The sequence below is a fragment of the Pelecanus crispus genome, chromosome 1 (genome assembly GCF_030463565.1).
Source record: "Pelecanus crispus isolate bPelCri1 chromosome 1, bPelCri1.pri, whole genome shotgun sequence".
NCBI lineage: Eukaryota > Metazoa > Chordata > Aves > Pelecaniformes > Pelecanidae > Pelecanus > Pelecanus crispus.
In genome coordinates, this window is record NC_134643.1 from 86,038,493 (window position 1) to 86,063,712 (window position 25,220).

Sequence of the window (25,220 nt, forward strand, 5' to 3'; positions counted from 1 at the left end):
CAGGAAGGATTGAAACAACAACAGAGCCATTAGGAATGTAAGAGGGATGTCAAAGAATGACTAGCTCACCCCCAGTGGAGCCAGGACTCTTCCCTAGAGCTGCCTCCAGGATACAGCAGGGTCATCATGGGAAATAAAAAGCAGAAAGAAACCTGGTAACATTTTAGGATGAAGCTTGGCAACAGGGGCAAGAGCACTGAATCTTATAGTCCTGCTTGCATTACTGGGAATAACACAGAAGTCTGCAGAAATCACTGATTTAGTTGAGAGTACCCCTCACCTTGGAGAACATGTTGCAAGTATCTACCCCACCACCCAATTCTGATGAAACTGGTTTGTCTATGCATGTGCTCTGGGTCTTTTGGCTTGTTCTTCAGCCCAAGTCATGCCTCTCCCTGCAGAATGCATGGAACATGCCATGCAGAATCGAATGAGGTGGCCCAAAGGAAAGAGGGCAGCTGCATCACTTACATTTTCCTCTCAGCAATGACAAGCAGAAGCCACAGTTAAAACATCATTCCCAGGTAAACTAAACTGAAGACCTCTTCCTTAGCACTGCAGCTGGTCTTAAATCCTCTATGACTCAAAAAATATGCAAAAAAAAACCCTCCCAAAAACCAGAAGAACAATATGTTTCTACATGTTACATACAAAGTGCCCCAAACAATAATTTTTGCCTTTTGTCTAATGGTAGATGTATTCTGTTTGGCCCTGGGACCCCAAAAGGACTGAGAAATATAATGAAGTATCATATCTCGGTCTCCCAACTGGACTTTCAGCAGCAGCTGAAGAAAAACCTGAAACCAAGAAGGACTTGAAAGAATGACACTTACAGGCCACAAACTGTCACCTTCAGCTTCTCATCAAGAATGGTGATCACCTTGGGCATTTTCACTGTTACTTCAAATTTTGGCAGCACTGCAGCAGAACCAAAGGAAAACAGTCTATGTGGTGGGAATAACATAAGAATGAGACATGAAGGCTGCTCAAAGGCTGTTCTTACAAATGTCCTGAAAGCCTTTAGTGGCTAAATGGTCAGATTTTAGAGGCTTCTGTCATCTGCACATCCCATTGAAGTCAGTGAAAACTGCAGGCACTTAGCCAAACAATGTGCCAGGTAAGAAGACAGGATTATTACACCAACTATTAAAATACAGCAGCTTCTTAGATAACACATGGGTTATCAGTCCCACAGCAGTAGGATACAGTAAAATAGAGAGCTAAGTCAATAGAGGTCTCCCTCAAACATACAGAGCTGGGACTGCAGCCTGGTCTCTGCCTTTCCAAAGCATGTAGGTCTTTCCAATTTGCAAAATAGGAAGACCCCATAGCTTCCCTGGTGACTTAGCACAGGGTGACATCACATCCAAACCCAGCTGCAGGAGGGGAAGTGGATAGTGACTGTCTTGGGAGAACTAGGAGGGATTCAGGGCACAGGAACAGTCTTGCAAATGAAAGAGGTCAAAGGACTTCCTGACTCGTCTTCCAGAATTCATTTCTGCTGCATAAGCCAGATCATGTCAGACCATGTAACAAGGGCTGCAGCTGGCTTGCTGGGGTGGGAAGTATGTTGGTTGCGACCATGCATGGATATGTATTGGGATACCATTTTCTAGCCAAGTAGATGGAACTGGCATAGGGGTGGGAGTACTAGAGAGAGGTTAAGGCACTAAGACGTTGTCCTGGTTTCAGCTGGGATAGAGTTAATTTTCTTCCTAGTAGCTGACATAGTGCTGTGTTTTTGATTTAATATGAGAATAATGCTGATAACACACTGATGTTTTAGTTGTTGCTAAGTAATGCTTACACTAGTCAAGGCCTTTTGCAGATTCAGGTTAAACCCCAACAGGCATAATGCAAGCTACGGGCTTAGCCTGTGGGGGAGGACAGGCAAGATCTGAATTTACAGACAGCCCCAGCCTACACCAAGAGGTCAGGACTTTGGACCTCAGGCCTGGGAGACCCAGACTCATAGCATGACACTGACAGGTGTGTAGCCAGATGGAGATGAGGCTGTGGCCTTAAATCACCTCTGAAGGGAGGTGAGACTTGTAGTTGCCAGCACAGACTGATCCAAACACACTTGTTCCTCCTGATGGGAGCCTTACTGAGGTGGGCAGTCAGAAGAGCTGCACGGCATGGCCAGGGGCTTAGGGAGGAGTAGAGACAAGGTAGCTCAAGTCCTTCAGTCTTCACTCCTCAGAAGGGGATGTTGCTTGAGGGGGAGAAGACACAGACATTTTTCCAGCCATGCTGGACATCCTGGTCAGATCTACCACCCTGTTCAATTAAGCTTTCATGCTCCACAGGACTAGCTGTTAGGAACTTGAAACTGCAGCGACAGTTACCGTACTCCTCCACAGAGAAAGGATGCCGAATTTTCTTCCCAGAGGTCTTCTGTGCCACCACTGTGTAGGTCCCTTGCATAGGTTCAGAGGTGAGGTTGAAGAACAGCTGGATTAACCCCCCCTTTAACTCTGCCTTTGCCCACTGGTACAGGCGGTTTTTCTTTGGGTCCTACAGATAATGAGACCACAAGGAGATTATGAGAACAGTGGGAGCCTGCAACAAGAACTAAAATACACTAGCAAAAGCAGTGCAGTTGGCCCAGTCCCAGTGTTTCAGGATGCTGCAGGGTAGGAGTGGGGGTTGCTAGCAGAGTTGTGTGGGGAGCACAGGGCTGCACAATAGAAGGATCTGTAACCTGGGCCCAGAGTACAGGGTTGACACCATATGAGTTAAAGCTCTGTATATTCAAATTAATGTTATGGACCTACTTAATAAATAAAATAGACAAGAATCATCTTGAGGCAACTGATAGTTATGCTGCCCAGGTTGAGGTGTGATAGATGTGAACATGAATTGAATGTTTGTACATACCTCAATGTAGACCAGAGGAAACTAGAAAGAGAAGAAAGGAAACAGCATATTTAGAATGCACATTTAGACAGAGTGCAAGCAACACAATCAAATGATCAGGGCTATGACCACATTTCAGGGAACAAGCTGATCACCCAATGGGATAAGGAAGAAAGTCCCCAGTATGGAGCATTTTGAGGTACATGAAGACAGGGGCAATCCTTTGTCTCAGACAGAGAAGTCAGCTGAAATTACTAACTCTGTATGATCTGCAATACTAATAAGAGCAAGCGTACACTGTGATAATGAAGATTTGCTCACTGCTGAGGTGTTTACACCAGCACTGTCCATTTGCAGTTTGTCAAACCTTTCCAAGAATGCAGGAGGCAGTCTTATGCAGAAATTTGAAGAACAGATCCTGTTAATTATATCTGAGGTAACCCAGGAATTGCACAACTATCTTAGTGTACTGAGAGCTCTCCCCAAGACAATTCCTTCCTCCCTTTTCCCATATAGATGACTTAAGGCCAAATAACTAGTGAAAAGGAAGTATCATACTTACCACCTCATTCAAGGGACGGAAGTCTTTATCCAGAGAAACAATTCTGAACAGGACTGATGGAGGAAGGCAGAGAGTGAGGTTCCATAGTGCAGTCACCAACCAGAAAACATCAGTTACAAAAATAAATGGTAGAACAGAGAACAGAGCTGTTCTCTTCTAAAGAAATTCCATTCACTAGAAAGCTAAGTCATGCTAGAAGGTTACCGATGTAACAAATTACATGAATAAGAGGATCTTAAGTGTGAACATCTTACTGATCATGGGCATCAGAATCTCATTAATCAGGACCAAAGTTAAATTTAAGTTGCCTTTGTCTACTTTGCAAGGATACATTTTTACATTGGAATTCACACGGGTCTTCTAATTTTAACTAGACTGACTTTGTAGGAAGGATGAATGCAAGCAAATTACTTCAGCACTTGGCTGCAAGTTTGTGTTGGCTCTGGATGGATAGAGAATTCAGTGTCTCTTTTAGGACATTAGTTCCTGTCCAGGCCAAATTTAGGAGATCAATGGCCCGGAAGAAATAAATGGCTTATATAGTTCTCTCTGTCTTCATTGAGCAAAATCAGCTGCCGCTTTGAAAGCTATTTCATGACTTAGTCTGAATTTTGGCCCTGTTCTCTATAGGACAACTATCCAGTCTTTCTCTGATTTTAATGCGGACCCTCACTGCATGGACCACAACAACAGAGCAGAGCCCTCAGTGATGAGGGAGTGTGTGCAGGTGCCCCAGATATGTGTATGCATCTTAAGGTTCCCCAAATTGTTCCCGTATGGAGCATCAAAAACATAAACCTCAGCCATGAGATTGCTGTTCTGACCCCCACTGAAAGCAGTCGACAACTGGCCAGCACAGTCCAACAGTTTTAGTACATATTCTTGTTTCAAATGCAAATCTCCACTCCTTCCCCGGTACCTGTCTGTCCGGGCTTGTAGATGGGTTTGTCTGTCTGGACGAAGACCAAGCTCTCAGAATTCTGGACCAGCACCGACTTGCGGCTCCTGAACTGCAGTGTCGCCCCCTTCACCGTCACAGTGATAAACGTTACTGTTGACTGGCTATTTGATTTTGGAAGCTGGAGAGTAAGAAGGCAACTGTGTTATGGACCACCTTTAAAGGCTTCCTGAACTGAACTGGCCTTCATGAAATAAGAGATCTAATATCCTGATGGACCCAACACAGAGGTGAGGGAAACTATAATCAGGAACAAGAGACTGATCTTTACTTGTCCCATATTCCTACTCATTCCAACTGCTGCACAGTGATTGTACGAGTATTGTGCAGCAAATGAACTCCCAGCTCTGCAACATAATTTTAAGATATTCTCACTGCCCTGACCAAAACCTTTCTGTCCTTTTCCTTTTGACATTCACAGGGGCAATGGAATAATCTCCCATCTCTTTCAGGTAACGTCCCTAGTCCTTGCAGAACATTTCCTTTCCCAAACCAGACATACCAAATCTCTATATATCTCTCTCCAAATGACAAAATTCTATCTTCGGCCTATATCTGACAACCTGTTCAGTGTCCTGAAGGCCAGTTCTTCAGCCTTCAAGGCCAAAGATGTAATCTGTGCTCTGAGCCAGATGACCAACATTCCTAGTTGCCTATGACTTGTTATAGTCCCTGGGACTATCAATTACATTAAGCTATTAATTTTCTGCTTCATTCTCTTTTTCAGACAGAGGCAACCACAGCTCTTCTCACATTAATTCAGTGTACTATATCCACAAGGCAAAAAGTATCTGAGGTCTAAAAGCTCTACCCCAATTTGAAGGCACTCAGATGACAATCTGCGGCTGTTGCAGGATGATGTGGGGAGCCATTTGAAGAAGCTGTTCACCAAACAGCCATCAGGAGTGTCAATACTAAACCATCTTCTTTCTCCTGGCCTCTCCTCCTCCTGTCCTAGAGAGGGGCTGGCTTTCCAGGATTCAGCATTTCTCATTCAGGTAGCATGCTAAGGAGATCTCAGTAGTGAGAAGGTGTTGAGGATGGACATGAACATACCTTTGGCCAAGAGGGAAGTGAATACCTACACAGTGTTACTCTCTTCATTACTACTCAGTGGTCTTAAAGTTTATCCCTGGCACCAGGGATCATCCCACAAGGATGAGATACTCACAGAGAAAGGGATGCAGGTGAACACGTCCTTCTCCGACACAACGTCATCAATCAAGCTCCTGTTTTCCCCTTGATACTCGAGTGTGGCACTCAGTGTCACAGACTCATTCAGGTGGGTCAGCTGAACACAGACTTTTTCAGAAGAATCAGTGTGTATCAGAAAGGGCAGTAGCACCATATACTGCCTAGGAACAGGGGAGAAGGACAGGTCAGAGGAGCAGGAACTGGTAACAGGAACTGTACAGAAAGAGCAAATAAACCAATCTGATGACTACAGTCTTCACTGTACAGGGAGACAGATGCATTTTCTAGGACTATAACAAGATTTTCAGCATGTGTATAACAGCAGGGGAAAGCAGAGAGGCCAGTCTTGGGAGTAAAATACCACAGGAAATCCTCAATGCAAATGTCTGCAAGGGATATGTTTCTCCAGGTTCTGGCACAACAGCAGCACTTCCTCCTGGGACCCTGAATAACACCAGTGGGGAAAAATCGATTGTCAGCTTTGCTAGACACTTGCTAGTAGGATTCAGGAGCCACACAATTGCTGGTACCTAGTGAATAAATGCCATTGACTACACACTGCAAACCATCTGTAGCACTACTGTCATTCCTCGCAGAGACCCAAAACTGCCACAGCATGGTGCTAGACCTTAAGCAAAAAACACTGGAGCAAATTTCAGTTTTTTCAGGGAAGCAAACCCCTCTGGCTCAGCCCAAGCAGGGTGTCCCTGCCTGGCCCTACGCAGACTCCCTCCCAGTGGAGCAACGTGCTGGTGGCATCCCGGTGCCCAGCACTGCATCTGGGAACCAAACCTGATCTGCCTAATGGCAACAGTGCTCCCTTTTGGGTGGGCACAGACTGGCCTCTGATAGGCATCCCCAGAACAGCCAGCAGGTGGGAGAAGAGCCCTTGAAACCTCAGCAGTAAGGTAGGGCATTGCCATTAGTGGCAGGGGAGGCTCTGACAACTTTATGTCCATCAGTTGGTCTGCAGGGGGAAAGCTCTGGCCCCTCAGATCTCAACCTGCTGTCTGCTTACCCTGCATTTGATGAAAGCGCTGCAGCACAGCCTTGCTTTGCTGAGGAGGAAAGGACATGCCAAAAAGCCAAAGAAGAAAGTCTCTGGGATGTCAGGACCCCTCACGCACTGCTCCTGCCATACACATGCACACAACACACGCTCCCTTCACATACAAACAGGGCAAAATGGGGTGAAGAAGGGATGCAGCATAATATACCCTCATAGACCTTAACAGTCACAGCCTTACAGTGCCACATAACCCTGGGTGAGAAGGGAATTTTCATTCCATTGGCTGAGCTGAAAAATGTGAATTAAAAAATAAAGCCACTTCTGGTCATGCCAGATCTGTTATTTGCTCCTTTTTTCCTCGTTATCAATCAAAAACCCATTCCCATTTCCTGGGCATTTCAATCTGGGCGTAGGATAGTCAACCCAAAATGAAACCTTTCGTTGTCTTTTCAAAAAAGTCTGTCTCTTAAGAAAAACCGAATGTGTAAACAGTTATAAAAAGTTGCCTTAAAAGGCAAATTGGTAAAGAACCAAATTTGTGCAAAAAATTTTGTTGAAATACTGTCAATTCTCTGAAGCAGCAAAAGGTATTCTCATAGACCTTTCCCTCTTCCTTTTTTTTTTCTTTTTTTTCTTTTTTTGCTGAAGTTTTACTGATATCTCAGTTTCACAGACTGTTTTGGGTCCCCCTGAAACACTAGAGTTGTTTGTAGAAGACACTTTACCCAGCCCTAGTGTCGTTATTCCTGTGTAAGAGAAAGTAGGCAGAAGATAAGAGACAAACAGACACAGGAATAGAGCCCAGGTCTCCTGCCTGCCCTAAGACCCCCCTGCATAGCTTACGGCTCTGCGTCGGGCAAGGTGTCTCCAGGAAGGAAGAAGAGGAGAAGGAGGAAGATGCTTGGTTTGATGAGCAGCCTGTCCTTCCCCATGGTGCAGAGCAGGACGTGATGAGTCAAGCAGACACCCAGCCTGGTCCGGTGCTTGCTTGTACTCCCCCTCCGCTCCCCGAGTCGACCCCTTTATACTCTGCCTCTGCAAACAGCCCAGGGGCTGGAGGAGATAAGGGCTGGGGGCCAGGGCCCATCCGGAAACGGTAAGGAGGAGCTGGAACCAGCAGCTCTGAGTCCGGGCAGAAGGCCAGGCGCTGAGGGGGAAGAGGGAGGGGAGGGTACCCAGCAGGCTGGAGCTGTCTCTCTTTTGGGGCAGGGCAGCAGGCAATGGAGGAAAGGTGGTAGCTGAAGAAAAGAAGGGCTAACAGCAGAGGATAAGGGGAAGGCCTTCGTTTCTGGCAGGGTTCCCTGTATGGAGCTGGCCATGGCACTGGTCATGGAAGCTGCTGGAGGAGCAGGAGCAGTTTGATTTCCTTCAAACTGGGAGCAGGAGACTAAGCTAGGTTTTGGGAAAGAAGCGTGGGTATGCATAACCCCCATTTACAGGCAGGATCTGAAAACGGGGAATGCAAACACTGAAAACCTTCCCCAGCCACCCACCTGGCTCTCTTGTGCTCTCTATTCCTGGTCCCACCAGGGCTGATGCCAGGAAAAGGGGCCAGAGAATGCCTGGACAATCAAGTCGTCTAAGATAATCTGACCTTCACCCTGACAGAAACAGGGACAGTGACATGATAGGAAGCTGCCAAAAGTTCAACCCATTAACAGCATGTAACACATTAACCAGTTCCCCAGAGCAGCAGCTGCCGTCACACGGCAGAACAGACGTGGCCTGGGTCTTGCTTTGCCTGTGCTGGTTCTTGTTCCAGGTCAAGTTATTGGCACATCTAGATCAAATTATTGCTGTTTGATGGAGTCCTTCCTGGTTTCATTATGGGAAAATCCACGATGGGCAATGTTGCATCATAGAGAGGAATTTCTTTTTGACCATTTTCTGTACTGTAGTTACCTTGGTCTGAAGCAGGAGGATCAATAGCTCTGGTAATTATTACCCTTGCAAGTGGCAGTACAATATCTGTCTGTCTTACAGTCCTAACCCAAACTCCAAAGAATGGGGTTAGAGGATGTAAAGCATAATTTTCAGATTAAAAAGGGTGTAGGGTAAAATGATTATCAGTCTGTCCTTCCCCTCTCTTATTATCATCATCAGAAGTTTGGTGAGCTCTGGAACTTTGGAGTTAAGGAATCCAAGTGCAATGACATAACGAACTTTCATGACAGACCTCATTCTGCCCTGCAGTGGTCTGCATGGGAAAGGAGAGGATAGTAGTGCACGTCCAACTTCCTTGGGGACTGCAAAAAAGAAACACAGCCCAGGCTTGTGCCCTGTCTTCTCCATCTGATGCCTAATGGTTGCTCTACCTGCCCAAAAGACATATGACCCAGGAAGATCTGCCTCACCTGCAGAGAAGAGGATTTGCACATGGGGTGGTCAAAACCTTTTTGAAGTTGACACTTTATATTGGTTTGAACAGGTCAGCAGCCGGACTGATTGAACACAAACATTACAGGAAAGAGGTGCAGAACTGCACACAGCAGAGGAAGGTAGAGCTACTCTTTTGGCAAATAGCCAAACAGCTCACACCACTCACAAGCCAGCTCCCAATCATTAGGACCTTGGTCAAAAATGTGCTGTGTAGCCAAAAACTGAAGAGAAATTTTTTTCATTCAGTTGAAGGGGGTAAGATTTTAAAGGTTTCAGAACCCCAGTAGGTACCAATGAACATGCACAGATACCGAACTGACTTTTAAAATCTGCCCTCCAGCTGTTTGGCCTCCATCCCATTCCCAATAGCAACTTGAAGGCCAACAGGCTTTGTAGAGTTTTTTGACTAGATTTTAAGTGGTTACCTCTAAGCTCCTCAGGAAAACTCCTGCAAGGTGTTGGCCTGTCCCTGAGGAGAGTGTGTTTTAGGGATACCTTTCCTGGATTTCTCTCAGTGAATCTGAAGTTCTGTCATTTGGCGTAGCTCAAAGGGACAGGTGCCCCAATTGTGCAAAAGAGCATTAAGTGTCCTGTATCTGCATGAAGAATCCTGCTGCATTCATTGATAGCATCACAGAAGTGCTGGTTGGAAGGGAGCTCTGGAAGTTATCCAGTCCATCCTTTCACTTAAAGCAGGACTGCTGCCAGTGCTCAATCAGGTCAGCTGTGACTTTGTCAAGTCAAATCTTGAAAACTTCCAAGGATGGAGAACCTACCATTTCTCCAATGATCTGCTCCAGTGTTGCACTAATCTCTGGTGAAGACATCTTTCCTCATGTCTAATCTGAAGTCCCCAAGCTGCAGTTGCAGCCATTGCTCCATGTTACATCTTCTGCCCCTACCAAGAAAGGTCATGTTCCAACATCCCTGTAACTGCCTTTCAAGCACTTGTAGACATCTGTTTAATCACTCCAACCTTCTCTTGGTCAGACTAAACAAGCCCAGCTCCCCCTGTCACTCCCTGTGGGTCATATGCTCCATACTCCGAAGTTTGGTAGTCCTCCATTGGACCCTCTCCAGTTTCCCCATGTTCCTCTTGAACTGGGGGTCAACAGACCAGACACAGTCCAAGCGCAGCCTCAGAAATGCCATGGAGAATGAGGCCTGTAACTTACCTCAATCTGCTAGCCATGCTCCTCCAGTATTCATTCATCACTACTTACAGAGTTCATCCAAGAACTTACTTCCAAGAAAATTAGTATATCTCAATCAACTATATCAACATGCTCTAGGCAGAAGATTAAAAGCTCTGCCAAAAATACTTGTTCAACTGCTTTTCATGGAATTGAATATACTTGCTTCAGGTCCCTTCAGTATTGTGAAAACCTGAACTCACAGAGGAGCCACATGCATCACTAAAAGTAAAATCCATGGCTGAAAATCCTTTCCCTTCAAAGAACAGTCAGCTTTTGAGGTAACCTAATGTATTTATTTATTTCACATTTCCTGAGCATCTCTTTGGGATGGGATTGAGAGGCCATGTTTGAAGAGCTCACCAGTAAAATCATCTAGTACACACTGCAGTCTAAAATCCTAGGGGAGGCAAAGCCATTGCACTATTCACAAGGTAAACTAGGCAAGCTAAGAGACACCTCACCTCACCTACATGCATCATGATAACACCAGAAGCTGTTTTCTCACTAGGATTCTCTGGTACAGTAAATGCTGTAGATGCTACCACCATTTTGACAAAGCAGGCAAAATCTCCAGCATTATTTCATAGGGCCTGGCAACTTTCTGGGAGTCAGGGACAGCATCTTCTTTTGATATTGAATAGACTCTGGCACAGACTAAATGACTCACCCAAAGTAACCCAGACAACCTGAAAACTCCAGGTTTTTAGCTCCTAGTACACTGTTTAAAATACTGTGGTCTTCCTGCAGTTTCCCCAGATCTGACTGTTACAGGCATAGTGTGGTGCTTAGCTGCCTGCTGGGGTTAAACCATGACACGTAGTTAGTGAAAAGCAGACCTACCCTTGCTGGCAACATTCCCGCCTTAAGCCCCTCAGCTCAGTGAACTCTGTATGATGCTCAGCAGACATCTGCTTAGCTGGGTAGCTGCATTTTTGTCTTCATCTGCCCTGATTCCTTCATGTGCTACATCCTCTATGAATGTCAAGCCCTACACACCAGGGATATTGCAGTTGAAGGCATTCTGTAAATGGCAGTGTGAGGAACTTGCTGTTTCGTTGCAACTGGATTGGTCGAAACTGCATTAAGCTGCTTCTTTCAACCAGGTGATGCAAGGACAATTTCAATTATTTGAAAAGAAAATTGCTGGGGGGAAACAGCAATTTTCTTTTTGGAAACAAGATCTTGTTTCTGTTTTCTCTGTGATTTCAGATTTTTGTAGCGCTTATTTACATGTGGCACAGAAGCATCAATCCAAATAAGAATCACTTCCAACTTATTTGTAATCCTCCTCATGAACCCCTGATCTAGCATTTTCACATGAAAACTCCAGTGTTGGGATCAATTAGTTTCTCCCTAGCCCTTCCCTGCCACGCACCATGCTGCCTAGCTCTTTACTTTCATATATACATTATATATACATTAATAAGATCTGTGCTCAGCCTTCTCTTCTCTAGGATAAACCATTCCAGCTGTCTCAGCCTTTCCTCATATGTGAGGTGCTCCAGTCCTTTCATCATCTTTGTGGCCCTTCATCAGACTCGCCAGTATGTCTGTGTCTCTTTTTTACTGGGAAGCCCAGAACTGGACACAGTACTCCAGGTGTGGCCTCACCAGTGCTGAGCAGCAGGGAAGGATCACCTCCCTTGACCTGCTGGCAATCCTCTGTCCAATGCAGCCCAGGATACCATTCACCTCCTTTGCAGCGAGGGCACATTGCCGGCTCATGTTCAACTTGGCGTTCACCAGGACCCTTAGATGTTTTCTGCAAAGCTGCTTTCCTGCTGGGTGACCCCCAGCATGTGCTGGTGCATGGGGTTGTTCCTCGCCAGGTGCAGGACTTTGACCTTCTCCTTGTTGAACTGCACAAGGGTCCTGTCAGCCCATTTCTCCAGCCCGTCTCTCCCAGAACAAACACACACCTCAGAACATCTACCACTAACCTGCTGATAATAATAAATTGGAATATGATATAAATACACTAGGATAAATAGGATAAATTGGAAATTAATTAAATTTCTTTTCCTTTGTTGGAAGAAAATCACAGGGTGGAAAAAAGAGTTTTCCAGGTGTGTGGAAATGCAACCTACTGTCCCACCCTTAATACTCACTTTGGCTTTATGCTGTTCACACTCTTAGCCTGTCTCTGCTGTATTTGAACTGAAAGCTTCTTGTATTATCATAGAATGCTTTGGGTTGGAAGGGACCTTGAAGAGATCATCTAGCCCAACCCCCCCCTGCAGTGAGCAGGAATTGAACCCGTGACCTTGGCATTATTAGCACCATGCTCTAACCAGCTGAGCTAACTGGCCATCCACTGAGCTAGCTGGCCATCCACTAGGCTAACCAGTCATCCAATTTAAAGGTTTGTCCACTGCTTCATCTCTCTGCAGTATAAAACTGCAGAGGTGGAGAGGGAAATAGTTCCTGGTTGATTCAATAATAACAACACACAATTAACTGTATTCCTTTGACTCCAGAAGTCCAGCCTCTTAACTAGTTTGGTTGACATTGGCCTGTAAAACATGGCATGCAGCTGGTTCCTTCCAACAGAAAGAAGTAATGACATAGGTACACACTTTTGGTCCAGTGCAGTACTGGAGGTTTATTTTCAATGCTGGATTTACAGAAGTTGTAGTCTCATTTCACAACCTTCTCTCCCACTCATAGCACTGGGAGGCAAAAGGAGAGGCTGCCACTGGGAGCAGTCTGTTTAAATGTTTCTGGCAGTAAACAACAGGCTTCGTTTTCCTGGTCCTGCTGGCATGGAAACGAAAGGAAATGAAATCTGATGCTTGGGAATGGAGGAAAATGGCCAGCTCACTCTCAGAGATCTGAAGACCCAGCATCTGTTGTGAAAAAACTTTTGTTTGCCCTTACAGGACAAATAAGGAAAGATGAGGGCAGGGAATATGTTCCAGGTCTCATCTGGACATAAACAGCAGTAATCTAACAGATGTAGACTGAGAATGGATCTACTACTGAGGATAACTCACCCTTATGGGCAACAAACCTGTCCCTGCAAAACACCTTTGTGAGGGTGTGGAAAGGACAAGTCCTTGGTCTTGTATAAAGCTTTGGTTTGCAGGACAGTGATCCACTTGTACTGCTGATGAGATAGATGGTTATGAGATGAAAATGCACATGGGATTTATCTAAGAGATTTCTCACAGATCCATGGAACAAGATGTTCACAGCTGGAGGCCTGGAAGTGATCTTTCATCAGGACAGCACAGTGTTGCACAGGGCTGTTAGAGAGGAACCTGCAAGATACACAGAACAAAAGTGAGACTGAGAGAAAATGCTGAGATGGTCTCCTGGAAGCAAGAAAGAAAAAACATCTGATTTTGAAGGGCAGAGCCCAGAGGAAGTGAAAGAGCCCAACCTCTAAAGGGCAGCTGTTAGAAAACAAAATGTACACAAAAATACCTATCTACCTGGAGATTACATATGTAAGTAATTTTGCCATTGTGGAACCCAGATCAGAACCAAACATAGACATGATGCCCTGCAGTGACAGTGATATCCACCAGCATGAGAACGGCAGTGCTGAGAGTTTCATGGAAAGATGATCACCTTCAAGGAGTTTGTAAGAACAGAAAGCTGGATTTAAGAAGGGAACTAAGCCAAGTGCTTCGAGTACTGACCTACCGACAGCGAGATCCTGAGCGAGTTTCCTTGCTGCAGAAGTGTTAGAGACTAACTCATGGTGTTAACTGCCATAAAAGGGCAAGGGCCAGGCAAAGTCACTGGACCTAATCATAATGTTTTCCGTCATGCAGAATACTGAGTTTTGTCCAAGTAAATACTCAGCCAAAATTAAGGTTCTGACTCAGGTTGGTATCAGCAAAGCAGCAAAGGGCTGGGTCCTCACACCCAGTGACACCAGCACTTAGCAGAATGGGTGCAAGGTGGCTAAACCCAGTAAAGCCAAGATGGACCATATGCTTTTCTGACTGAGCAACTGTGTGGGCAGTGCAGGTAAATAATCCTTGGTCTGAGCAGCTGGAGGGAAGTAGAGAGTGAGATACTAACATTAGCCTTGCTTTTCACAGGTACATGCCTTTACAAGGTGCAGGGCAGTAAAAAGTAGACCCTTTTGAGTTCAGTGCTGTACAGGTGACAGTAAGAAGAAAATCTGCCCAGGAAGAAAGCTCCTGAGATCTGGTGCAGCAACTCTGATTGTTGCAGAACACCAGGCAATCTCAGTGTCGTGGTTTAGCCCCAGCCAGCAACTAAGCACCACGCAGCCACTCGCTCACTCCCCCTACCCCGATGGCATGGGGGAGAGAATCGGAGGTGTAAGAGTGAGAAACACTCCTGGGTTGAGATAAGAACAGTTTAATAATTGAAATAAGGTAAAATAGTAATGATAATAATAACAATATAATAATGATAATAATAATAATGATATACAAAGCAAGTGATGCACAATGCAATTGCTCACCACCCGCCGACCGATACCCAGACAGTTCCCAAGCAGCGATCGCTGCTCCCCGGCCAACCCCCCCCAGTTTCTATACTGAGCATGACGTCATATGGTATGGAATAGCCCTTTGGTCAGTTTGGATCAACTATTCTGGCTGTGCCCCCTCCCAGTTTCTGGTGTACCTGGCAGAGCATGGGAAGCTGAAAAGTCCTTGGCTAGCATAAGCAGTACTTAGCAACAACTAAAAACATCAGTGTGTTATCAACATTTTTCTCCTACTAAATCCAAAACACAGCACTATGCCTGCTACTAGGAAGAAAATTAACTCTATCCCAGCTGAAACCAGGACACTCAATTAGCACTGTTGTTTTTAAAACAGAATGAAACTCACTTGGTGCCAGTGAATACAGAGCCATCTTCCCAAATCCAGCCAGAGTCTGTGCTGTTCCTCAGTCCAATCCAGAAACATTCTGTTTGAATACTCTTGAACAGGTCCTAGAAATGGTGACAAATTACAAAGTGACTAATGGCAGCCAGCCTGAAAATGGAGGTAAGGATAAGTAAAGAGAACAGACAGCAAGATACATCCCCTCGCCGGACTGTTCCTTAAGTGGATGACAATACTGCTTCTCCACACCTTCCAATCAGGAAGATCAGCCTTGAAGATCATGCCTGGAATAACAGCTGTGTGTACACTCACAAGGAAGTAAGTGTGCTTTCAAGGGTCCTGGGCAGATCCTTCGAAGGACATTTCTCAGGGCAATGTATGTGAACCAACTGCACCCCAGTTTCCTGGAGTTTGCTACACAGAGCTTTATGTAGGAACGTATGCTATTAGTATTAATATTAATGCTCTACCATACAGCTAGCTAGCAAGCTAACACAAAGTATTAACAATTAAAGGTAAAATCAGATCAGGGCAGGAAGCGCAAGCACCGACAGGTCTGTGTAAAGAGCCCATGACCAAAGCTCATTAAATTTTATACAAACTTTCCTCCTACATGTTTTCAGTGTTCATTTCCTTTTGCCTAACCTTTAACTCCTGTTTACCATTAAAAGGTGAAGCCGGCAACAGAAACTCAGCCCTGAAGTAAATTCTTCCCCCATCCCCCCCAAAAAAAAGACAGACAAAGACAAGAGAGAGAAGTTTGTCTTGTCCACATTTGCAATGAAACCCAACAACAGCAACCTTTCAGTGGTATGGCTGGGTCCCATCCTTATCTCCTGCTGCCATACACAAAGCTTCAGAGCAGATATCTTCACACAGAAGCATTAACAAAGTTGGCTTGGTAAAGCGGTGGGAATAGGAGTAGCTTGAGGAACACTTGAGCGTTGCTGGTGGTTTGGAGGTGACTGTGCTTCCCTGGCAAAGGGAGGTTGAACAGTCACAGCCTTTGCACCATAGGGCATGGATAGCTAGGAAAGTCTTGCTTACATGGGGAAGTCTGAGCAGGGATAATGCGTAACACTCATAGCAGAGACAGTAGTAAGAAAGCAGCCAGACCAGGGAGGCTTTCTTCACTCAGAGAAATGGATAGTCTGGGGAAGATTAATATTTCTCAAGGAATCAAGATTTGCCAAAAAAGTATGAGAGCCTGGTACATACTCTCAGTCGAGCAGAGACCTGGCTTTGTAAACCCCCACAGAACATCATACAATGCAACTTCTGTGCAGGGACTGGAAGCTGTCCACGTTCACTGGACCTGACCTAATAAGCCCTGGCTTGTGCAAAACCAGATCAAGTAAGTACTTCTGCTCTACTTATGCAGACGTGCCTGACCTCCCTAGTGATCAGGTCTAACCATTTCTTTAGTGGTCATACATTCCCCCGTCCCCAGCATGCACCTGCTGGAAAATGAGCAGTGGGACAGATGGTTTCTGATTTCACCAGCACAACTGACGTTTTTTGGCAGACAGAGGAAGTAGGCATTGAAAACAGACTGAGAAAGAAATATCCATGCATGAACACAGGGAGTGGCAAGGGCCACTGAGCAGGAAGAGCTGGAGTGGTTGCAGGGAGGACAGGCATTGCTTTTGCAAAGGAAGCTTTTCTGAAGAGTGGCGACGTATTGGTTTGCAGGCAATGAGTACAGAGACTGCACAGTGCCACAGTCTTTTCCTGGAATCATTCATATCAGTCTTGTTGGGGCTAGGAAGGGAGGTGGAGAGGGGCAGTGGAGAAGACTTGCTAGAGTGACAGCACTGCTTGGATGTCAATCACTGAGGTATCTGCAAGGAAACAGAAGATGTTCAAAGAATAAGAAAACCATTACCATTTCGCCGGTATCGCTGATCACCAGGAGATGAGCTCCCTGTGCCCTGCAGGATTCCCGGCTGGAATTCCAGTCCTTCTTCTCCTTGGAGAAGGAGTAGCAGCTCCCTCTGTAGGCTATCCACTGCTCAGGGCAGCGTGGGTGGGAGTCACCTGCAGAGGAATCAAAATACCAGCTTTTCTCTACCATTAACCAACAGAAAGACATTTGTCAGCAAGGACCTGCTGAAAAGCAACTCTTCTGGATTTTAATGCAGAAAACACAGGTCAGGATAAGCATCTGAAAATAACAATGCATGAACACTGAACTTCAGATTCTCTGTGCAATTTCCTTATCTTTGTACAAGAGTTGCATGCACAGTGATGCTGGTGCAACCCCCCACCCTCCCGGGTTTCCTCTGACCTACTCAGATACGTGAGAACCACAATTGGCTATCTGAAAACAGTGACACTCTGGGTGTGCAAAAAGTAAGGGAAAAAATTACATCATTCTGCGGGTATGGTGTGATCATGTCACACATCAGGTGAACGGATTTTAAGCAGCAAACAGTAGGCTCTCCCACGTGGTCTAGCACCTTCTGCAGGCATGCAAAAGTTTTATAGACCTCGCATATTTGTTTACCACTATAATTACAGCAAACAAGTCTACAAAAACCTTTCAGTATGTTTCACTGCTCTTTGCCACAGGATCTGAAATGGGTTGCCTGGGGTCTGCACCAGGAATATATTCTTGAAAATGTTCTGGATAGGCAGTGGGTAGTTAAGGGTGGTAGAAACTGAGAACAGCTTCTGGTTTAACCCCATATAACGGAGTTCAGGATCTGAGCTGTGCTTAGATGAGTCTCCAGTCCTTTGCTGTTGGTTGCTCGTCTTCAGCACCCCTTTGTGCACTTACTCATCTTCCAAATCAAAGCAGTTGCTAGGGAGATGCTCAGTATCCCAAAGCTTATAGCCAAGCCCAGCACAACTGCTGGCCACAGACAGGGAGCTGTAAAAGAGAAAAGAAACCATAGTGAACAAGAACTACATGAAAACTGACAGTGGTTTTACATAGTTTGCTTTTGTCCTGGGCACTTCCATAAGGAACCGAACTATTTAGAGCATCTCTGTCTGTCTACACTCTGCACATCTGTCTACACGCTGCCATCACTGTACCTGCCCAGCCTCCCCGGGGCCTCTCCATCCTCCTACCCACTGGCCCAGGGCCCCATTTCAGCTCAGCCTGGATCCATCAGTCCCTGCCTGAGTTTCCCAGGAGGTGTCCCTGTCTCCAGGTCAGCCACAGCCCTGCCTCTGCAGGGCCACAGAGCCAGGTGGTCCAGCCCCTGCAGTGGCTGACCCCAGGAGAAGCACCACCTGCCCCGGGTCAGCTGGAGCCCCCCAGGCACCTTCTGACACCTTGGGCTGGCAGGAGCCTCCCAGCAAACCCGCTCAAGCCTCAGCTTTGAAGTTTGGGGTGGAAACACAGAGCTGCACTTGCTACAGCCACCATGTTTCAGCTTAAATGCAAAAAGAAACCCAAGCTCTTTTCCCCCAGCTCTCTCAGCAACAGCAACAGGTTTAACCTCAGCATCCTGTTCACAGGTTTAGACACATTGTTGTGTTACATCTTCCTGGGACACTCCCAAGTCAGTCCTACACTCTCATCCACCTCTCCGATGGCAGGGTGGCAGGATGGGAGGGCCAGCCTTGAAGACCTTGGGATGTCCCTTCACACTTTCACCACCACCATCCACTGTTCACTTGCTGCCAGTGGCAGAGGGTGACTCTTTGGGGTGCCTCCACTATAGCCCAGCACAGCTTCCTTTCAAAGGGTGGGGCAGGACTGCCATGTACAGATCTGCTCATGTACAGCACGAACCATTAGCCTCCAGGCTACACCTTGCTTTCCTGTTGTCATCTCCTGAAGCTGAGAGGCATTCACTTCCCATAAGCTGTTTGAAATCTCAGCACTAAAATCTCCTCTCTCCCAGGTTGAGGAGAGGATGACACTGCCACGAATGAGCTCCAGCGGAGTTTGGCTTGCTTGTTTTATTAATCTCAGTATGACAGCTGCATAGACAATAGGACTTTCTAAGAAGCACTAAATGTGCAGCTAATGGTCACTGATTTTGAGGAACCCAGGATTTCCCTGTGCTTCTCCCTTAAGCTTATGTACCACACCCTGCTCTTGTGGTGCTCCAGAGTCTTCTACACAAATCCAGTGGCAAAGTCCCTGGTGGAGCTCATGAAATCTGAGGTGATTCTCTCTTGGTTGTGTCACAAGAGCCAAAGAAACATATCTGTACTCCCTGAAAAGCCTAGGAGTCTAAGGAGTAAGATGGAGGGAGGGGAAAGCTTGCTTTAACTAAAGACACTACCACAGCAAGTATATCAAAAACCTGGTAGAAGAAGGGCTGTTAGCAGGATGTCATAGCAATAGGATACAAAACACACAAGGAAGACAGAGAGGGCTGTTCTCTGCTCAGGTAAAATTACAGTCAAATTAGGTTAAATAACTAGCTGCATCAAGAGGTAACAGTAACAGCAACCCCACAGACCAGGCAAATACTACTAAATGCATCGGGTTGTAATTATATGCCAGACAAGGATGGTGACAGCACTCATGAACCAGCAAAAAGAACCAGAGGAACCATGAGAGAAGCGCGCTGACAATGACAGGCATCAATTAATCGCATTAAATTAAGCAAACACCATGTCAGGACATGATGCTGAGGCCACATGCATAGACACCGTTAATAGGCACCTCGCAGAGCAGCGAACAGGGAAACACAGAAAGCGAAGCAGCTCATGACTGGCCTGAGCCGTGCTCAGGCTACGCGGCTCACCACAGCTCCATCCAGCAGCTTCTCTGCTGCAGTGAACACAAATGCACTGAGATTCAACAGAGCCAAAAACCAACAACGATGACAAAAGGCATTGTGGTGTAATAAGTTCAAAATGGGAAAGTACAGGAAAAGGAGGAAGTTTTTCAGAGAGAAATTAAAAGGGGTGGCTAAAAGAATAAAGTACTTGTAAGCAGCAGGGGAGACTTTTTTTAGGATCTCTCAGTGGAGGCTGAAAACAAATGCACATCACATATCAAGAATATTGTGGGAAGGACAAAGAAAGCCAGCGCTAAAACAGAAGGGGAAGGGACTTCACTTAAAAATAAGGATGCATCCTTTAAGCATTGGAAGCTTTGTCCAAATACAGAAAGTAGACCAGATCAATAAATTAGAAAAATGAATTTATTTTGATCTTAGAGAGTTTTGCAGGCTCACCCATTTTAAGATCAGTTTCTGGTTTACAACAGTATATTTAGACCTGCATTTTTGGCTAAAAGAAGTTTCTAAGGTAACGAGGAAGAGCATGAGGGAGCTTTGTGGTAAGCATCATTCTTCTGGTAGAAAGATCTTTCCTAAGGTAAAGGTTTTGTCATGTTTCCTGAAGCTTGCAGGATCTTCTTCTTGCCCCACTTGTAGTTAAAAGATACCAACATTTATTTGCCCTTTAATCATTATTAAAGAACAAAACCCCATCTCTTCTCAATTACAAAATACAGAAAGACTTTTCACTTACAACCTACTGCTCCACGCAAGAGGACAATGGGAGAACTGAAGGACTTGAACTGGGTAGCTGTTCTCTCTGCCTGCTCTTTATTCCTCTTGTAAGGTCACCTTTGTATCTCTGGTGTCTTGGGTTTTGCTATCAGATTAAGCCTCAAGAGAATGGAGTTAGCCCGAGGTTGAGGGGTAGGGTGGAGCTTCCCTGCAGATTACAACTAAAAACTAAGTAAAAGGGGATAAATATCTGTTGGAACATAATTCTTTGTTCTGAGATTACATTTCTGAGGATTTGCACTTCTGTTTTCCTTCCTTTCTTGCCTCTCAAAGAAGCTACCTTCTGCATCCTCCAGATCAGTGTTCTGGATTTTAGGGAAAACTACTTCCAGGACAAGGCCACTGGGATGACAGTCAGTGAAACAGTTAATCATTAAACGTCAGCACCGGGCATCCAAGCTGGTGCCTCCTGGCAATGAATAGAGCAGTTCACCCTCTATTGTTTCACACCAACTGCAGAAAAAAGGAACTGACTCGACTCAACATCAAAACAAAATCCCAGGGCACCTTCACAACCAGAGCAGTGAGAGAGTTCACTTCAGTTCTTAAAAATGAAGTATGCCATTAGATAATTCGCGGAGGTAAAAAGAGAGTGAAGAGGGCAAGGCATATTGAAGCGTTCAAGGTGAATTTGAGCCACACTTGAACTGCAGTGATCAAGACAGTGAAGTGGAATAAAAAATTTCATAAATTGGGATTTTTACCCCTAGCAAAAGGGAGGCCCTGCACTTCCCCTTTTTTAAAAGAGGTTCAGGGATTTGTGCTTGATCCTGAGCCCCTGGAGCACACATGAAGCTCTTGTAGAAGAGGAAGGGAGAAGTACCTGGGATGAGTTTGAAACCAAGGAGGGAAATCCGAATGGAGCATCCAGAAATATTTCTGTGTAGTTGTCTGAGGAACTGTGGAAGAGTCTCCCCAAAGGAAGGGAGAAGCGGACCAGTGGACATTTAACATAAATATCCAGTGTTATAACTTTCTAGTACACAAAACACCCAGTTAGGTCTGTCAGTGCTCTGGAGAAATGACTGTGATACACTGCATTCATCTGCAAGCAACCGGTATTTTTAGGTTTGGGAGTCCAGATTCAGTTAAAAAACTGAAAGCTGTTAGCATTTTATCATTCAAGTCTTCTAGGACAATCTGAAGAATGTCATTGTGCTGTCCCAAATAGCCCCCCTCAGCTCCTGCCTACGTCAGTATGGGAGCAGCAGGACTACCTAGGGCCGGGGAGGAGGACTTGAGAAACGAGGATCCTGTCCTTGGCTATGGCACAGACCTGGTTATCGCTGTTACCATAAGCATGCCACACAGGCTAACGCTCTCTTAAGTAACTGCTGGACTGACATTTTGGTAGTGTGGCATATCTAAGGCTCTCTGGAAGCCAAACAGAAAGAAAGCAGCCAGGGTAACTCTTCATTTTTGAGGAGTCCATGAGAGCTAAAACCAGTTGGTTTGATCAGAGACCTGATCTATACACCTGTGATATACCTGTGATACTGCGTCACAGGGATGACTTGGTAGCAAGGATGTGCATTCAAAAACAGAGATGAAATACCTGAGAGCACATCTCTCAAAAGTGATGGAGGCGGGGACAGAGTTGAAAATAAAGATCTTCTTAAGAAAGGTACTTAAACTGTGCTCATTAGGGACTCCTCGCACGCAGAAGAGAGCTGGGAAATAATCAAATAATATGCAGAGAAAGTGTGTTCAAAGATTCGCTTCCTTATTTTAGGCCCTCTGACTTCAGCTCAAAATGATGAAGGTACATAAAGGAATTTGGAGAGGAGGAATATTAAAAAGAAGACTGCAAACATCTTAAGAGGGCATCAGGTAATCTCCACCCCCAACAGCACAGGAGCGAACACAAATGGCAGGGAATGAAGGGATGTCCCTGTGTTTTCTGATGCAACAGAAAACATAATTTCTGATGAAAACACATGCGAAAGCAAGACTGCCTTCCAAGCAGATGGGGTGTGATTACCAGATAGGAACTTGGGGGTTTCTGTACTGTCTTTGTTTCCATAGCACAGCAAGTGACCAGGCAGCAGTAACAACCACAGATGTATGCAGTTATTCTGATCAGGGCACAGAAATATCGTATCCCAGAGCGAGAGCCCCCTTTGCTGTAACAGCTCTGGAAAAAGCTTAGGGTCAGCCATTAGTGTTGCAGCCAATGCAACCGAACTCATGTACACATGGGCATTTAGAGGAAAACCAATCAGCTCATGGGAAGGAGATGCTTATAAAGAGTGATCATCCATGCAAAATCTCAGTATTCCAAGGTGGCATTTCTCAACTAAGCAGCCAGAGAAATTGCTCAGTGTGACATCTGCAAGGCCTGAACAGGGGGAATGGAGCAGAAATAAGGGAAGAGAAAATTTAAGGAAAACACTAATCTTCCTGGTAGTAACAATTCCCTGCAGAACTGTCTCAAGGCAAAAGCTGAAAATTTGCTCACTGGGAGGTATGTAAAACTAGAACAGAGAAAACACAGGAAAAAATGTATCACAAAAGAATCCTGCAGAGCCCCACGGGAGAGAGACTGGATGATCTCATATGCCTCCTCTGTCTCTGATCTCTGATTAGCATACGCCTTTAATTTATCTGTACTCACATCTCACCTGCCCTTCAAAGAACTATTGCTGACAATCTCATTGCTGACAAGCAGACAACTTTAAAACTGCAAACCTCTTTCTTAGAAAAGTATGCCTGGGTTGAATGCCCAGGAGTAAACACCGAAAGGGGTCTGACGGAGAGAGGGAGGGAAACAATGCTGGGTCTCTGACCCATCGGCTTTTATCACAATAAAATACTCACAGTAATTTTAGAACAAAAGCAACAGCACTGTGAGCTGGTGCGCAAAGGCAGCGGCCAGCTCAGAGTGGTTTTGTTAGAACTTGCTTCTGCTTGAAATAGAATCTTTTGTTGACCTACCTCATCCAACTTCCTTACCTCTCCCTTCCAGTCCAGCCTTTGCTCTCCGCCGAGGAGTCTGAGAGAATTTGACAGAAGTATAAACTATCTCCTCACTCCCTTCAGCTGCCGAAGTTTCTGATCTGCTTCCCTCCATGCCAAAGCGAACAGTGCGTATGACAAGGTGATTCTATCAGGCTGTTGAGCGATAGGGCTCAATGCCTGTGAAACAGGAAACCTGAGGCTACATTCAGAAGACAAGAAATGTGAAGTTGCAACCTCTATCTCCAGCTGCTCAAAATAACCAAATTTACAACAGAATGGAGACCAGTGGAAGTGCAAGAACTTCCATTTCCTAACCTGATGGGGACGTCTTAAGAACAGCCATTAGTGGAAGAGGTGATTAATCACAAAGTGCATGGGTATTCTAACTGTTGCCCATGCAAGAGGCTGTGATTACACTGACTAGTAATTGTGAAAATGTGTGTCACTCTGAAGAGCTTCCTCTAAGGACAGCAGCAGGTGGATAGCAAGAGCACAAGGTGAAAAGTGGATTAAGCAATGGGTACAGCAAACTGGTAGCCCAAATGCTGTCAAAAGGGAAGTTAGAGGTGGACAGCATGGGTTTGAGAAGGAAGCCTTGTGAGCTCTGGACACTTCTACTGGGAACTCCTTCTACACCCAACAGCCAGCGTGAATATGCCTGAGACACAGGCAGGCACTGAGAGCTGGCATCCCTCAAGACCTTCTGAGTCAACATCTCAACAGCATCAGTACAAGAGAGACATGGAAATATTGGAGTGAGTCTAGCAAAGGGACAGGAAGATGATGACAGGACTGGAGCATCTCTCCTGTGAGGAAAGGAGGAGAGAGCTGGGAATGCTTAGTCTGGAGAAGTGACATCTTAGGAAGGATCTTATTAATGTACATAAACACCTGAAGGGAGGGTACAAGAAGAGCCAGGCTTTTTTCAGTGGTGCCTAGTGACAGGACCAGAGGCAATGGGCACAAACTGAAACACAGGAAGTTCCCTCTGAATATCAAGAAACAGTTTTTTACTGTGAGGGTGTATTGGGTTTATGTGGCAAGGTTTTGGTAGTGGGAGCGCTACAGGGGTGGCTTCTGTGAGAAGCTGCTAGAAGCTTCCCCCCATGTCCAATAGAGCCAATGCCAGCCGGCTCCAAGATGGACCCAATGCTGGCCAAGGCCGAGCCAATCAGCAACAGTGGTAGCGCCTCTGTGATAACATATTTAGGAAGGGAAAAAAAAAACCAACCCAAAACCAAAAATGCTGGGACACAAACTGCAGCTGGAGTGAGGAGTGAGAATATGCGAGAGAAACAACCCTGCAGACACCAAGGTCAGTGAAGAAGGAGGGGCAGGAGGTGCTCCAGGTGCTGCAGGCACCAGAGCAGAGATTCCCCTGCAGCCCGTGGTGCAGCCCATGGTGAGGCAGCTGTGCCCCTGCAGCCCATGGAGGTCCATGGTGGAGCAGATACCCACCTGCAGCCTGTGCAGGACCCCATGCCGGAGCAGGGGGATGTGCCCAAAGGAGGCTGTGACCCCGTGGGAAGGCCGGGCTGGAGCAAGCTCCTGGCAGGACCTGTGGACCTGTGGAAAGAGAGGAGCCCACGCTGGAGCAGGTTTGCTGCCAGGACTTGTGACCCGTGGGGGTCCCACACTGGAGCAGTCCGTTCCTGAAGGACTGCACCCCATGGAAAGGATCCACGCTGGAGCAGTTCATGAACTGTAGCCTGTGGGAAGGACCCACATTGGAGAAGTTCATGGAGGACTGTCTGCTGTGGGTGGTACCCCACGCTGGAGCAGGAGAAGAGTGTGAAGAGTCCTCC

At 45.9% G+C, this 25,220-nt stretch overlaps 2 protein-coding genes across 2 annotated transcripts in view; both read right to left on the minus strand.

Annotated features, from left to right (window-relative positions):
- The window catches only part of LOC104024602 (alpha-2-macroglobulin), a 32,251-nt gene extending 24,582 nt beyond the window's left edge, over positions 1-7,669 (minus strand). The window contains 8 exon segments of the mRNA XM_075708945.1: positions 834-918; positions 2,349-2,517; positions 2,881-2,901; positions 3,422-3,474; positions 4,341-4,500; positions 5,551-5,734; positions 7,426-7,556; positions 7,559-7,669. Of these exon segments, the coding sequence (XP_075565060.1) occupies positions 834-918; positions 2,349-2,517; positions 2,881-2,901; positions 3,422-3,474; positions 4,341-4,500; positions 5,551-5,734; positions 7,426-7,556; positions 7,559-7,669 (914 nt within the window).
- Positions 7,670-13,069: 5,400 nt separating this feature from the next.
- KLRG1 (killer cell lectin like receptor G1) lies at positions 13,070-23,527 on the minus strand. Its single transcript, XM_075707318.1, has 5 exons — positions 23,410-23,527; positions 17,751-17,843; positions 16,857-17,008; positions 14,975-15,078; positions 13,070-13,417 (listed from the first exon to the last, which is right to left on the minus strand). The coding sequence occupies exons 1-5, from the start codon at positions 23,525-23,527 to the stop codon at positions 13,306-13,308; spliced, it is 579 nt and encodes a 192-aa protein (XP_075563433.1). The 3' UTR covers positions 13,070-13,305.
- Between the last annotated feature and the right edge of the window lie 1,693 nt (positions 23,528-25,220).